General features: G+C 46.4%; 1 protein-coding gene across 1 annotated transcript in view; it reads right to left on the bottom strand.

The window, feature by feature from the left end:
• Window positions 1-12834, bottom strand: part of adgb (androglobin) — a 58517-nt gene that overhangs the window by 31168 nt on the left and 14515 nt on the right. Inside the window, 8 exon segments of the mRNA XM_056581302.1 lie at window positions 366-474; window positions 3137-3220; window positions 3325-3388; window positions 3546-3699; window positions 5206-5251; window positions 9398-9542; window positions 10084-10180; window positions 11627-11807. Of these exon segments, the coding sequence (XP_056437277.1) occupies window positions 366-474; window positions 3137-3220; window positions 3325-3388; window positions 3546-3699; window positions 5206-5251; window positions 9398-9542; window positions 10084-10180; window positions 11627-11807 (880 nt within the window).

Here is a 12834-nt window from a genome sequence, read left to right as displayed (position 1 = left end):
AGAGAGAGAGAGAGAGGATGGACGAGAGATGAGAGGAGAGTAGAAGAGAGAGAGAGAGAGAGAGAGAGAGAGAGAGAGAGGCAGAGTTGGGTGAGTGTGGGATGTGAGCCCATCTTTTGTTGATAGGCATGTGAAGTGAGAAAGCAGCGCACACGCAAAGCACTGCATCATGGGAGTTGAGCAGCTTCATGACATTCTGCGCTCACTCTACAATGTGGCCAAGGTCACAAAAGAGGTACTTCTGAAAGCGTGTTTTTTATCTTGCTTGCTTGCATCTCAATCAGTTCATTTGTCCAATAGCTTTGTCCGCGCAAGTAAGTGCGTGTGTGCGTGCGTGTGTGTGGCGTGCGTGCGTGAATCCTTACTCTCTTCTGTTGTCTCTCCCCAGTTCAGCAGAGCAGAAAAGCTGAGGAGGATCTTGGAAGGTTGCAGGCTGTCCACGTACAGGTAGTGAAAGCCCCTTTTTACTGGACCCTGGGGAATACACACACACACACACACACACACACACACACACACACACACACACACACACACACACACACACACACACACACACACACACACACACACACACACACACACACACACACACACATCCGCCCCGCATGCAAGACAGTGACACACATGTTCATGTACATAAGCAAAGAGAAGAGAAGAGAATAAGAAGAGGAGGGCTATATAACTCTATAATAAATCATATATAGAAATATAAAATAGGAAAGTGCATTTAAGATGCATTAGAGGTAGTAAGTAAGTGCCTCAAAGCATCGCCCAGTGAGTGTCAGGTAAGAAACAAAGCAAGGAAGGGAGCTGTCACACTAAATTTGTACCGGCTGCCAAATTTGTACCGGGCGCGTCATCCATACGTAATCCACTCCAAATCTGCCTGGCAACAGATGATCGCTTCGTCCGTTGCCTGGCAACGGACGATCGCGTCGAATGACGTGAAAGCTTCACTGGCATTCGCGAACCTTCTATCTAGCGATCCGTTATCTGTATTGTGCTATTTCGTCCTTGACCTGCTTTAAACACTCAGTTTACTTGCTAAATTTGATTAAACAATTAAATACAATACAAATATAAAGTAAAAACAAGTGTTATCTAGATCCGTTTTCTGTATTATGTTATTTCGTCTTTGGCAACATGAGCGCGAATGTTTTTTGAAACCCGCTTTAAACACTCAGTTTACTAGCTAAATTTGATCAAACAATTAAATACAATACAAATATAAAGTAAAAACAAGTGTTATCTAGCGATCCGTTAACTGTATTATGTTATTTCGTCTTTGGCAACATGAGCGCGAATGTTTTTTGAAACCTAACCCGGCAACGGACGACGCGATCATCTGCTGACAGGCAGGTTCGGAATGGATTACGTATGGATGACGCGCCCGGTACAAATTTGGCAGCCGGTACAAATTTAGTGTGACAGAGCCTTCCTGATACAAAAGGCTTTTCACACATGTATGTTTGGGTGGGCTGTGCATCCATGGGTGCACACACACACACACACACACACACATCACATGCACACTCCAGCAATCTAGTAACTGAACTCTTTGAAGTAGAAACTTCTGAAGTATTTTGAAGCAGTACGGCAATGAGTGAGCGAAAACATTTTGTCTGCAGCATGACAAAGACATGGCCTCCTTTTAGGTTAGATCGTCATCATTAGTTCCTTGAGTGTGTGTTCAATTTAGCAATACACCATAGGCTAAACAAAAAGATAAAACGGGAGATAAAACGTGGTGATCTAAGTGAAAATAAGTGGATCATTAATGGATTGGTGTGGTCTGACTTTGGTTATCATTGATTGGGTGAAGGATGTTCATAATAACTGGCGAGATGCAGGGTTCATTTGACAATTATCAAAACGCTATGTTGAACGTGCTATTTACTAGGGCTGGGTATCGTCAAGGACTTCGCGATACGATACGTATCACGATACACTTGTCACGATACATCTCGATATATCACGATATATCGCGATGTATCGCGATATACCACAAACACAAATCGAGTCAAAACAATTTCATTAAAAACGTCCTTTCCAATTTATCTTGGTTTGGCAAATTATCAAACACTGCTGCAGCTGCCATAACATCAAGATAACAAATGCAATTCAATATTGCACTAACTGGACAAAACACACTGACAATGAAAACATAAAAAAATTCTTGTGTGTTTTTGTGTCAATTAACTTATGTAAATAAAGTGCATATGCAGCACAACAAGTATGCCTTGTCTTGTCACTCAACATAATGAACAGACATAGTGCATATTAAGTATTCTTTTTAAAAACAATGAATACAACAAAGTCAATATGATGTTAATTACATCTGTAAACAAAGGGTCCTCTATTCTTTGAACCGTTAGTAAATGGCCTACTTGGACTTCAGATTTTTGTATGAGGACACAGAGGACACAAATTGCATATTAAATACTATAAAAACAATGAATACAACAAAGTCAGTATGTTAACAACATCTGTAAACAAACATATTGTAACCCAACTCATGTTTTTTTCAAGAGTCGACTATTCTTCGAACCGTTAGTAAATGGCCTACTTGGACTTCAGATTTTTGTATGAGAACACATAGAGGACACAAAGTGAATATTAAATATTATAAAAACAACGATTACAATAAAGTCAGTATGTGAATAAAAAATAAATATCGTTTTTTCTTTTTTTCCTCAAAATATCGATAGTTGGATCTGGAAATCGATATTGATATCGGCAAACTAAATATCCCGATATATCGCCATATCGATTTCTTGACACAGCCCTTCATTTACCATGTTAAATAGCGCGTTATAAAGCCGTATTTTACGTCGTCCTTCACGCCATTGTAGAGCTGAGGGAAGCGTTGTAAAAGACATCTTTCCGAACCACTAAAATGGTGCATTAAACACCGTGTTTGACACTGATTTTTGTCAGTGTCCTCAATTGGCCGTTGTTTTGACCCTTTCGGCCTTCCATGTGTGTGTGTGTGTGTGTGTGTGTGTGTGTGTGTGTGTGTGTGTGTGTGTGTGTGTGTGTGTGTGTGTGTGTGTGTGTGTGTGTGTGTGTGTGTGTGTGTGTGTGTGTGTGTGTGTGTGTGTGTGTGTGTGTGTGTGTGTGCGTGCGTGCGTACCTGATGACTAAGCTGTCCAACAGAAGAGTGGCTGGACGTTCCGTTGGACCCGCTCTTGGAGGGGCTGGAGGGCAAGATGTCATCCTGTAGGCCACAACAAACAGAAACACACCAAGTTAACACCGAATACGTTGTATACGTGAGATGCGGTGTGAAAAGGAGCTGAGGGGTTGCTTCGCCAGGCTCACCTTAAATTGGGACTGGTGACGCTGGTAGGGGTAGGAGTGTGGCTTATGGAACACCAGCAGCGTCCTGGGGGAGAAGGAGTGTGCATGCATGTGTTCGGTCACCGTCACACACACGCTAACCCTTTCATCGACATGTTGCACAAATGGTTGACGTTGAGGAGCGAATTTGACTCATCTCAATCTCGTCCACGATGTCTATCCCGTGCGTGTGTCTCTCTTACTGGAAGCATTTAGTAAAGTGGTCCATGTCCACCCACGGATCCTGTTGCGGTGGTACGTGAGGAGGAGCAGAGAGGGCTTCAGCCAGCAGCGGGGTGGGCCTCGCAGTGGGTCGCTCTACCTGTGGCCCCCCCGTTGTCTCGGCCCCGTGCTGCTCTGAGGGACCACAACAACACACTCACTTACCAGGCCATCGGTCTTGCTGGTTGCGCATTGCATTCTTATGACTGTCGGCCATGCCCTTTGGAAATAAAAGAAGGTCTGATACATCTCGGTTTGCCGTTACCGACACTGCACTTAGTTGGTACCCTGCCTTTCAGAAACAATCTCTGCGGTTACCATAGGTAATTTGACTTTTACTGCTACCGGCATTGCCTTTCTGGTACCGCAACTGCAAGGTTTTATTTTAGTTCATCTTTAATTCACAATTTCCTACCGCTTGGTCCGATCATTTTTCATTCAACCAAGAATTATCCTTAATCTCAAAGCAACCTACTTATACTATTGTTGTATATTATATTGTATATTTCTCACTAAAATAACTCTGCGTATGGCAATTAAGGAAATGCGGGGTTCTCTAGCCTGTTTTTTTATCAAATTAAAGCATGATAAAGAAACCATACTTATTTATTTATTTGTTTATATACATACTGGATGTATATATATATGGAGTGTGATATCTTTTTATGCTGTGGGCAGCAGTGCCTTTTCCTCTCGTGACTCACTGCAAGTTATCGAAGACTCAAATCCTTATCTTAAACATGTTGATTTGAAATGGCCAAACTCCCACATAATGGCATAGTCTAAGCAAGCGCTCACGCACGCGCGCACACTCCTACTCACCAAACACCCACAGCCGTCATGCACTGCACACAGACACACACACACACACACACACACACACACACACACACACACACACACACACACACACACACACACACACACACACACACACACACACACACACACACACACACACACACACACACACACACACAAACACACAGGCTAGCCCCCCGACCTCCTCCTCTATCTCCCAGAAAAAAAAGGGACAAAAGATACCAAATATATAAATAAATAAATAAATAAATGAACCCAAAAATATACACACCCACCAGCTCACTCTGCCCCCGAGCGCTCCACTCCAAACAGAGCGAGGGCGAGAGTGAGAGAGAGAGACCGTCTGATCATGGAGCCTAGGCGACCGGGGGGCCAGCTATTCTGCTGCTGAGCAATGGTGGTCTTCTCGCTCCACTCGCAGGTGTTACTAAGCAACTAAGCGGGGAGGGGGGGTTGCAGAAGGCAGGTAATTGGCTGGTTCTCCCCAGGCCTAATTCCACAAGCATCTTCAAAGAGCCTCAGAACCAACCGGTTGGCCAAAGAGAGGAGAAGGGGGGGGGGGATAGGCTGTTATCTTCTTGTCAAATGGGTACAGCCTCATCCTGCTATGCTGAAGCAGTAATTCTAATTGTTATTATTTCCATTTATTTGTCACAGACATAGCGTGGAATGAATGAGAAGCAGCAGGGCTCGGCTACCGTGTGGCCCTGGCTGAGTCAATGTTTGTGTGGCGTCTCGGAGAGCCGTGCATGCCATTATTAGGCCCCATTGTGCGCGTATCAATGGCTGACAAGCTTTAGGGAACAGAAAGGCTTATACCATTGGTCGTGGCGACGCCGTCCTTCTTGCCGTCCTCTGCAGTAACCTAAAGGGACGTACACAGAGAGGGGGATAGGCAGAGAGAGAGAGAGAGAATGATTAGGCTGGAGGAAAACAGATTGCAAAAATAAAAACAAATAAACAGAGGGGATGATTAAGTGACAGATATAAGCCGCCATAACAGACATAGTTATAGGAAAAGTGGGAGAGATGACGAGAGAGACGGAGAGAGAGAAAAGGGGGTAAGAGAAACAGTGAAAAAAGGGGGAAGAGGGGGAGAAAGAGAGTGGGGGGGGGGGGGTCGGTGAAGAAGGGGAGGGTCGCGGGGCGGACGGTGCATCGCTGACGGGGGAGTGGTTGGCGGGGCGGGTGGAGGATCTACGCCTGCACCCTCCAGTGGTTCCACACCAGCTGGGGCACTGCTGTGCTGCGCGTCGCTGGGGAGACATGAGTCCATGTGACAGGAGGGGGGGACGGGGGGGGGATAGGGGACGGGGGACGGGGGGACGGGGACGACACACCACTCCTCCCCTGCTCCCACACACCACCAGGAGACAGCCGTCACTAATCCGCTGCGACCGTCAGCCAGCGACCAGAAGCTGTGGTGGCGCTTACGCACGCCACTCATTTGACTTTTTTTCTGTTGTCATATATTTTACGGAAATTATTGGTAGGCCAAAAAGAGGTAAAATAACCAAAAAAAAAGGCAACGTATGAGTCATAGCGCATCAGTAAGGACCATCGCTGCCGTAAGGACCATTATTAGGAGGTTGGAGATCACTCATCTGAGTGGCACTGCAAAATGTAGTGCTCTTTTAATTGCACATAGTAATATCTTGCACTGAAGTAAAAAAAAAAGATATATTATCTTTCTATCTAGTACAGTAGTTTTTGTATTCATCTATACTTAGCCATTTGACGTACAAACCTAATTGTGTGTATTTTTTAAGTTACATCTGGTCTGTCATTTGTCCGTACTAGTGCGTTGCCTGTTCAAAACAAAACCGATTGCCTGGCCTTCGGTTTGGCTGCTTGTCGCTTTCTCAACAACCGCTCATCCAAACGACTTCACACCCGACACTCTCTTCCTTGGGTCCTCAGCAAGGCACCCACCGAGTGTGAAGCCGATCGGATGAACGGTTGTCGAGAAAGAACCGGAGGAGAGACGCACACAAATAAAAATGCTCCTTTTTAGATTGCTGCTGCCACAGTTATATTTCAGTTCAATAGAGTACTCTATCTATCCTTCTTAACCTAAACCCTACACACACACACACACACACACACCAAGAGGGCCACCAGCTCACAAATACATCAGCTCGAATTACTCCGTGCGCGCATGCGCGCACGCACGCACACGCACACACACACACACACACACACACACGAGTTGCCAAGCTTCTCTTCGTGATACAGATAGCATTAAATACTGTTGTTCGGCATTATCCCCCCAATAGCAGCAGGCATACAGTGTTCTATTCTGGAGCGAGGCAGAAAGCGATGTGGCCATGAGGAGAAAAGAAAGGCTGAAAATAAGCCATCCCAACTGCCATGGTAACCAAGCTAGCGCTAAGAACACGCCGTACCTGTCGCCCGACCGCTTGACATTTCCTCCCGCGCAAACGCGATTTAAACTTCGTTCTTCTAACGTGTTTTTCCCTTCCTCGAGGAGGGAGTGCCATTATTCTTAGCTCACAATAAGAAGGGTGACTTCAAAGCCACCCAGGCCAGGACCACGGTGAGTCAGTGTGTGTGTGGGGGGTGTGTGTGTATGTGCATCATTCGTGAGTCACAGCGACCAGACAGACAGTATTGTGATTTGTGATACAGAGACAAATATCTTCAGGCGGCTGGGAGTGTACGTGACTGTGTGTGTATGTGTATGTATGAATTTTAATGTGTATGTGTGGTGTGTTGGATTTCCCTTCTGTGACTGGGTATGGTTTTGTTTGAGGTGAACAGAAACAAATGGCGTGCTTGTGCAGTGGGCCCATGATGTGTCATTGTAGTACTTGTCCTAATCCTCTAATCCATAAAGCAACAGCATACAATTGGCTAAAAACTACAGAGCCAATAGTGTGCTTTAAGACACACAAACACTGACCAACCAACTAACACCTCCAGGGACTTTTGACCACAGTTTTATAAGAGAACTTTGATTTACTTTCTGCAGTGTGGATGGCCTCTGAGAGGAACAAGAGATCAGGTCAGCCCTGGTTAAAGACTGACATATGTGAGGTCGCTCTCCTGCACTATCAGGTACTCTCCGTTTCATCATTCAAGAAGTCAGCGATAAAAGCCTGTGAAAGAAGTTGCTCCGTGCAACTTTATGCTTTGCAGATATTAAACAACTGAGCAGTGGTTCTGTAGTGAAATTAATTGGAGGAAGAAGTAGGGTCCCTGCGTGCAAACCGATGTGACACGGGGTGCTTATCTAAATTTCATCTATTCAAACGGTGAATGCGGTGAATGCGGGGCTGATGCTTTCGCCCTACTCCAAACAGTGAACGAGAAAGGGCCCCCTTAATCATGGGATGCCATCTTTTTTCTCCTCTTTTACAACCCTGCGATCGCTCTCGCACAAAGCCGGGCTCTGTGGGCCTGGCCAGATCAATAATGCAGTGATTTCTTCACACCCAACCCATGACCATACATGTGTTGCAGGGTGCTTTTGGAGCTGGAACCGGCCACCAGCACACACCCACATTTACAGATGGAACCCTACACCAAAAGCGAGTGTGTGCGCGATCGCGTGCACGCCGGCCTAGCCCCACTTTAACCGGTCACAGTTACACAAGAGGGCGATCAACTCAAGCTCGATGTTATTTTTTTCTTCTTCTTTTTCCTCCTGCCTCCGTCGCTGTTATAGGAGTGCAGCGCCATAATGATTCCCCCCAAGGGAGACAGACACTGACGCACCATCTAATTGCGCTGCTTATTCCATCGCAGGAGTACACGACCCCTTTCCCTGGTTAAAAATCCCACACGTTCTGCCCGCTATTACCACATCACCAGACGCTCTCCCTGTCTCTCTCTTCTCCCTGTCTGTCTGTCTGTCCCTTTCAACCTTTCTCTCTCTCTCTCTCTCTCTCTCTCTCTCTCTGTCTGTCTGTCTGTCTGTCTGTCTGTCTGTCTGTCTGTCTGTCTGTCTGTCTGTCTGTCTGTCTGTCTGTCTGTCTGTCTGTCTGTCTGTCTGTCTGTCCCTCCTGACCTCTCTCTCTATCTATCTCTCCCAGTGTCTGCCTCTTTCTCGATCCGTCTCGCTGTCAGTCTCTCAGTCTCTCTCCCTGTCCTATCTTTGTATCCATCTTTCCCTGTGTCTGTCCCTCTTTCTCTCTCTCTCTCCCTGTCTTCCGGTCTTTCCCTTTTGATCTCTCTCCATCACACGCAGGCTCGTTCTACTTCACTGTGTTCCCAAACGAGTTCTCCCATATTCTGGTGAACCCTCATTCGTCTGTTAGGAGGCACGTCCATTTACGTCTGGTTCTGTTGCGCTGTGTTGTCCCACCAACACCTCTCTCTCTCTCTTCCCTCACTCACTCTCTCTCCACTTATCTGTCTCACAGACAATAAAGGGACATTAAAGATGGGGGTGTGGGGGGGATTGGGGGCAGCAACGTCTGTGGTGTACAGGTGTACAGTGGGAGAGGTGGGTGCAGGTGTGTGTGTGTGTGTGTGTGTGTGTGTGTGTGTGTGTGTGTGTGTGTGTGTGTGTGTGTGATATATGAGTGTGTATTTACTGACGACTAGTCTCTTTAGCAATCTCTTGTGCAGCGAATGACAACAGACGCATGTTATAAGGGAGGCAGGGGGTCAGGCTACTTGCTCAAACATTGCTCAGGGTTAGGCCCTGGTTATGGGGGATTGAACCCAGTGCATTTGGGCAGGGTTTAGTCCAACGGTCAACGAATGCACAAAAAAAAGACACGAAAAATGTGAGGCTTCAAAAGAATGACATTACTATTACAACTTTTTCTTATCTCTCTATCCATGTTCTTCTCCTGAGGTGTTCATTTTGTGTAGCCTCATCGCTTTATTCTTTTGTGTGCGTTTGTATACATTTAATAACACTTGAAATGTACCTCAATTGTATTAATTTATCTAATCTCAACCCGCTAAAGTAAAGCAGGCCTTGGGAGGGTCACAGGACGGGACTAAAGAGTGGAGCATGAGGACTCTGGTGTGGTGGCACCTGGTTGTTAGCAGGGTTGCTGGGTGATTCAGCTGATCTGGGATCAGAGCTCTCCTGCTGGATCTCCTGCTCCCCAGCCTCAGTGAAGGATGACAGGGCCGAGTTGCAGGTGGAGAACCCTCTGGGGTTACTCTGCCTGCCGTCCCTGTAACACGCACACACGCACACACACATGCAGAAAAGCACACAAACAGAACCTTACAAACAGAGATACTCACATTCTCTTGCAAACGCACACACACACACACACGCACACGCACACACACACACACACACACACACACACACACACACACACACACACACACAGTCTCTCTCAAGCTTTCTTTCTCTCTCATACTAGCAACATGCATACTCCAGATTGCTTGCTTCATGTTTGGTTACAGTTCTACTACCCTGTTAAGTAAAATAAATAATAAATGTCATAGCTTTCTCCCTACATCTAGTCTTTTGTATGATGTTGGACATGACGCACATACAAATATACTATTTTTGCCATGACATCACATTTGGTTTCTAATTTAGCAACTGGGTGCAGACTTTACGTAGCTAGGTCCGGGCAAAGAGTGAGAGTGAGAGTGAGAAAGAGAGCGTGAGGGAGTGGGGGAGTGTGAGAGTGAGAGGGATCTAGACAGAGAGAGCCAGAGTGACGGAGAGACAGATGAGTATTCCGGGGGTGTACACACTGCGGTGGGTGGGGCCGGCCGCTGCTGCCGCTGGGCTGGTAGGAAGCGAGGGGGCTGAAGACCTCCACAAAGCGGTCCAGCTTCGGCACGGGGGGCACTGCAAGAAAAGAGGGGCAGGGGAGGAACCCTCAACACGGAGACCTCTTGCCCCACTCCCTTTCTTCAAATCTTCTTCAGAGCTGTTCAGGCATTTTCATAAACAAGCAAGATGGCTGGCACTGAACTGAACAAAATGAACTGAGGGGTTCCAAACTAATATGCATTTACAAATACGCAAAAAAGTCTGGCAATTTATGCGATGAATGTTGCCCAAAATGAGATGTGCATTCCTCTGTAAACCCATCACAAGCATGTATTTACCTTACCGTATCCTTTCACTGTTTCCATCACATTTTTCGTGTCGTTTTTTTGTGTATTCGTTGGCCGTTGGACCCTGCCCAAATGTACTGGGTTCAATCCCCCATAACCAGGACCTAACCCTGAGCAATGTTTGAGCAAGAAGCCTGACCCCCTACATCCCTTATAACATGCGTCTGTTGTCATTCGCTGCACAAGAGATTGCTAAAGAGACTAGTCGTCAGTAAATACACACTCATCTATCACATATCTGTCCTGACAGCCCAGGCATGTCGTCTCATGAGACCACATCTAGCCAGTTCATACTCTGTTTCTTTCTGCAGCTCAGTCTGGCCTTGATCCCAGCGAAAGCCTTTCGAAAGAAGTTTAAAGGTTAAGCTAAATTTGCGATGAGGGAAAGAAGTGTCTTAAAAAATGTAAAAAGAAGTTCATGGAAAGTGTAGCAATCTCAGAACAGTTTTGAACCAAAATAAACGTAATAATGATGTTAAAAACCAATACAGATGCACAGAAGGCTTTTCTCAGAATAAGTGTTTCCCCTACGCTTTACCAGCTATGTTAGTGTGCCTGTGCACAAGGTGCTAATGTGCACGTGCATGGTGTTGATGTTGTGCATGCGCGGTGCAAACGTGCACGCGCACAGCTGATGTTCACAGTAACAAAGAGGTTTAAGTGTGATCACTGATTCATGGAGGGATCTAGTGCATTCCAGCAGAAATGGTCTCATGCAATCGTATAACAAGATAACATAAAAAGAAACAGCATGCGAGCTCGAGGCAAGGCGCAAATGCAGTGTTCAGTCGGCAGTTTGTAGCCATCCAATCAACTACGTTTCCTAATACTGTTGATGCTGCTGATGCTGCCCTACACAATCATATATGGAGGCAAATTTCTTTAAATGAAGTCCCTCAGTCGCTTCATACTTCCTACCTTTAGCCTAAGCCATTCATGAGTTCATGCCTCCTACAGAATCATCATGCGTTTTTAATTCGGCACGCCCAACATAATTTCTAACACGGCTCATTACAGTATAACTCCTTTGGCTGCCATACTTGATAATCAACTGCTGCCAGACTCAGCAGCAGTCATGGGCAGACTGAGATTCATTGTGAAACGCAAACGTGGCGATCAGAACGGTCTCACGATGGCTACCCCTCATGACCCTCTTCAGCCCCGTCGCCCTCACCTCTGGGTTCGTCCGTGGCCAGGGAGTGGTCTTTCACGCGGGGCCGCACCAGCTTCCAGCGGGGGACCGGGGTGGGCTCGGGCGGGGGCTCCAGCGGGCCCTCCCGTGACCGGGTCAGCAGGACCATGTGGCTGTGGAGCCGGTACAGCCCGTACTGCCGCAGACACTCGGACGAATCCACCTGCACGTGGCGGTGAAGAAAACACAGACACACAGACGCAGGCGCACATACACGCACACCCAGACACACACATACACGTACAAACACACGCAAGCACATACACACACACACACGCGCAAACACACCAAGCCGTTTCATGCACACCAACACGCATGATCATTTAGTTTACACATATAAACGGTTTACATACTACAATTGTATGGCCAATCCTGTTCCAGTGCCACTGGACGTTGGTCTGATGTCAAACCGGATCATCATGATCCACATGTTAGGGTTTGATTCACCAGAGAAAGGTTAAAGATACTTTAAAATGGATTTTCTTGCAGGGGGAGAGTAAATAATGAAAGGAGCCATGCCTGTCGGGGCAGGGCGTCCAAGTAGAGCACCACATGCCCCCCAGTTCAGAAGCCCGGCCTCTCATCTCTCTCCCCACCGCTGATACAACGTCCACACTTGCTTGTTCAGCCTGTGATGGAGTGGCTTCTCTAGTCCTCTTGCTGGACTAAAGAAGGGCAGCTATATGGCTCTGACATCAGAGTGCATCATGGGCTTTTGCATCAAGAGAGCTGTAGCATTGTTAAAACCTAAATCAACGTATATATACACCGTAACCTAGGCTTATGAAAATCATTGTTTTTGCCAGGCCTCGCATGAGGTCCTCTGTGGCAATTTCAAACACAACAATGTTTCTCAATCAAATCATTGACTAATGACAATAAAAACAATGACCAAACAAGACCATTACTACTAATATAATAGCTTACATTCCCAATTCTCCAATATTTAAAAAAGTAGTTCGCTTTGAAGGGGGATCCCTGCAGGTCATCGGCCATAACTAATTTATCTCTGCATTTACTCAATAAGCATAGCTACAGCACACACACACACACACACACACACACACACACACACACACACACACACACACACACACACACACACACACACACACACACACACACACACACACACACACACACACACACACACACACACACTTATGTCTGTATACGCACACACACACACA

The sequence above is a fragment of the Gadus chalcogrammus genome, chromosome 21 (genome assembly GCF_026213295.1).
Source record: "Gadus chalcogrammus isolate NIFS_2021 chromosome 21, NIFS_Gcha_1.0, whole genome shotgun sequence".
Taxonomy (NCBI): domain Eukaryota; kingdom Metazoa; phylum Chordata; class Actinopteri; order Gadiformes; family Gadidae; genus Gadus; species Gadus chalcogrammus.
The sequence above is the reverse complement of the archived record's forward strand: the minus strand, read 5'-3'. Positions and strand labels throughout refer to the sequence as shown.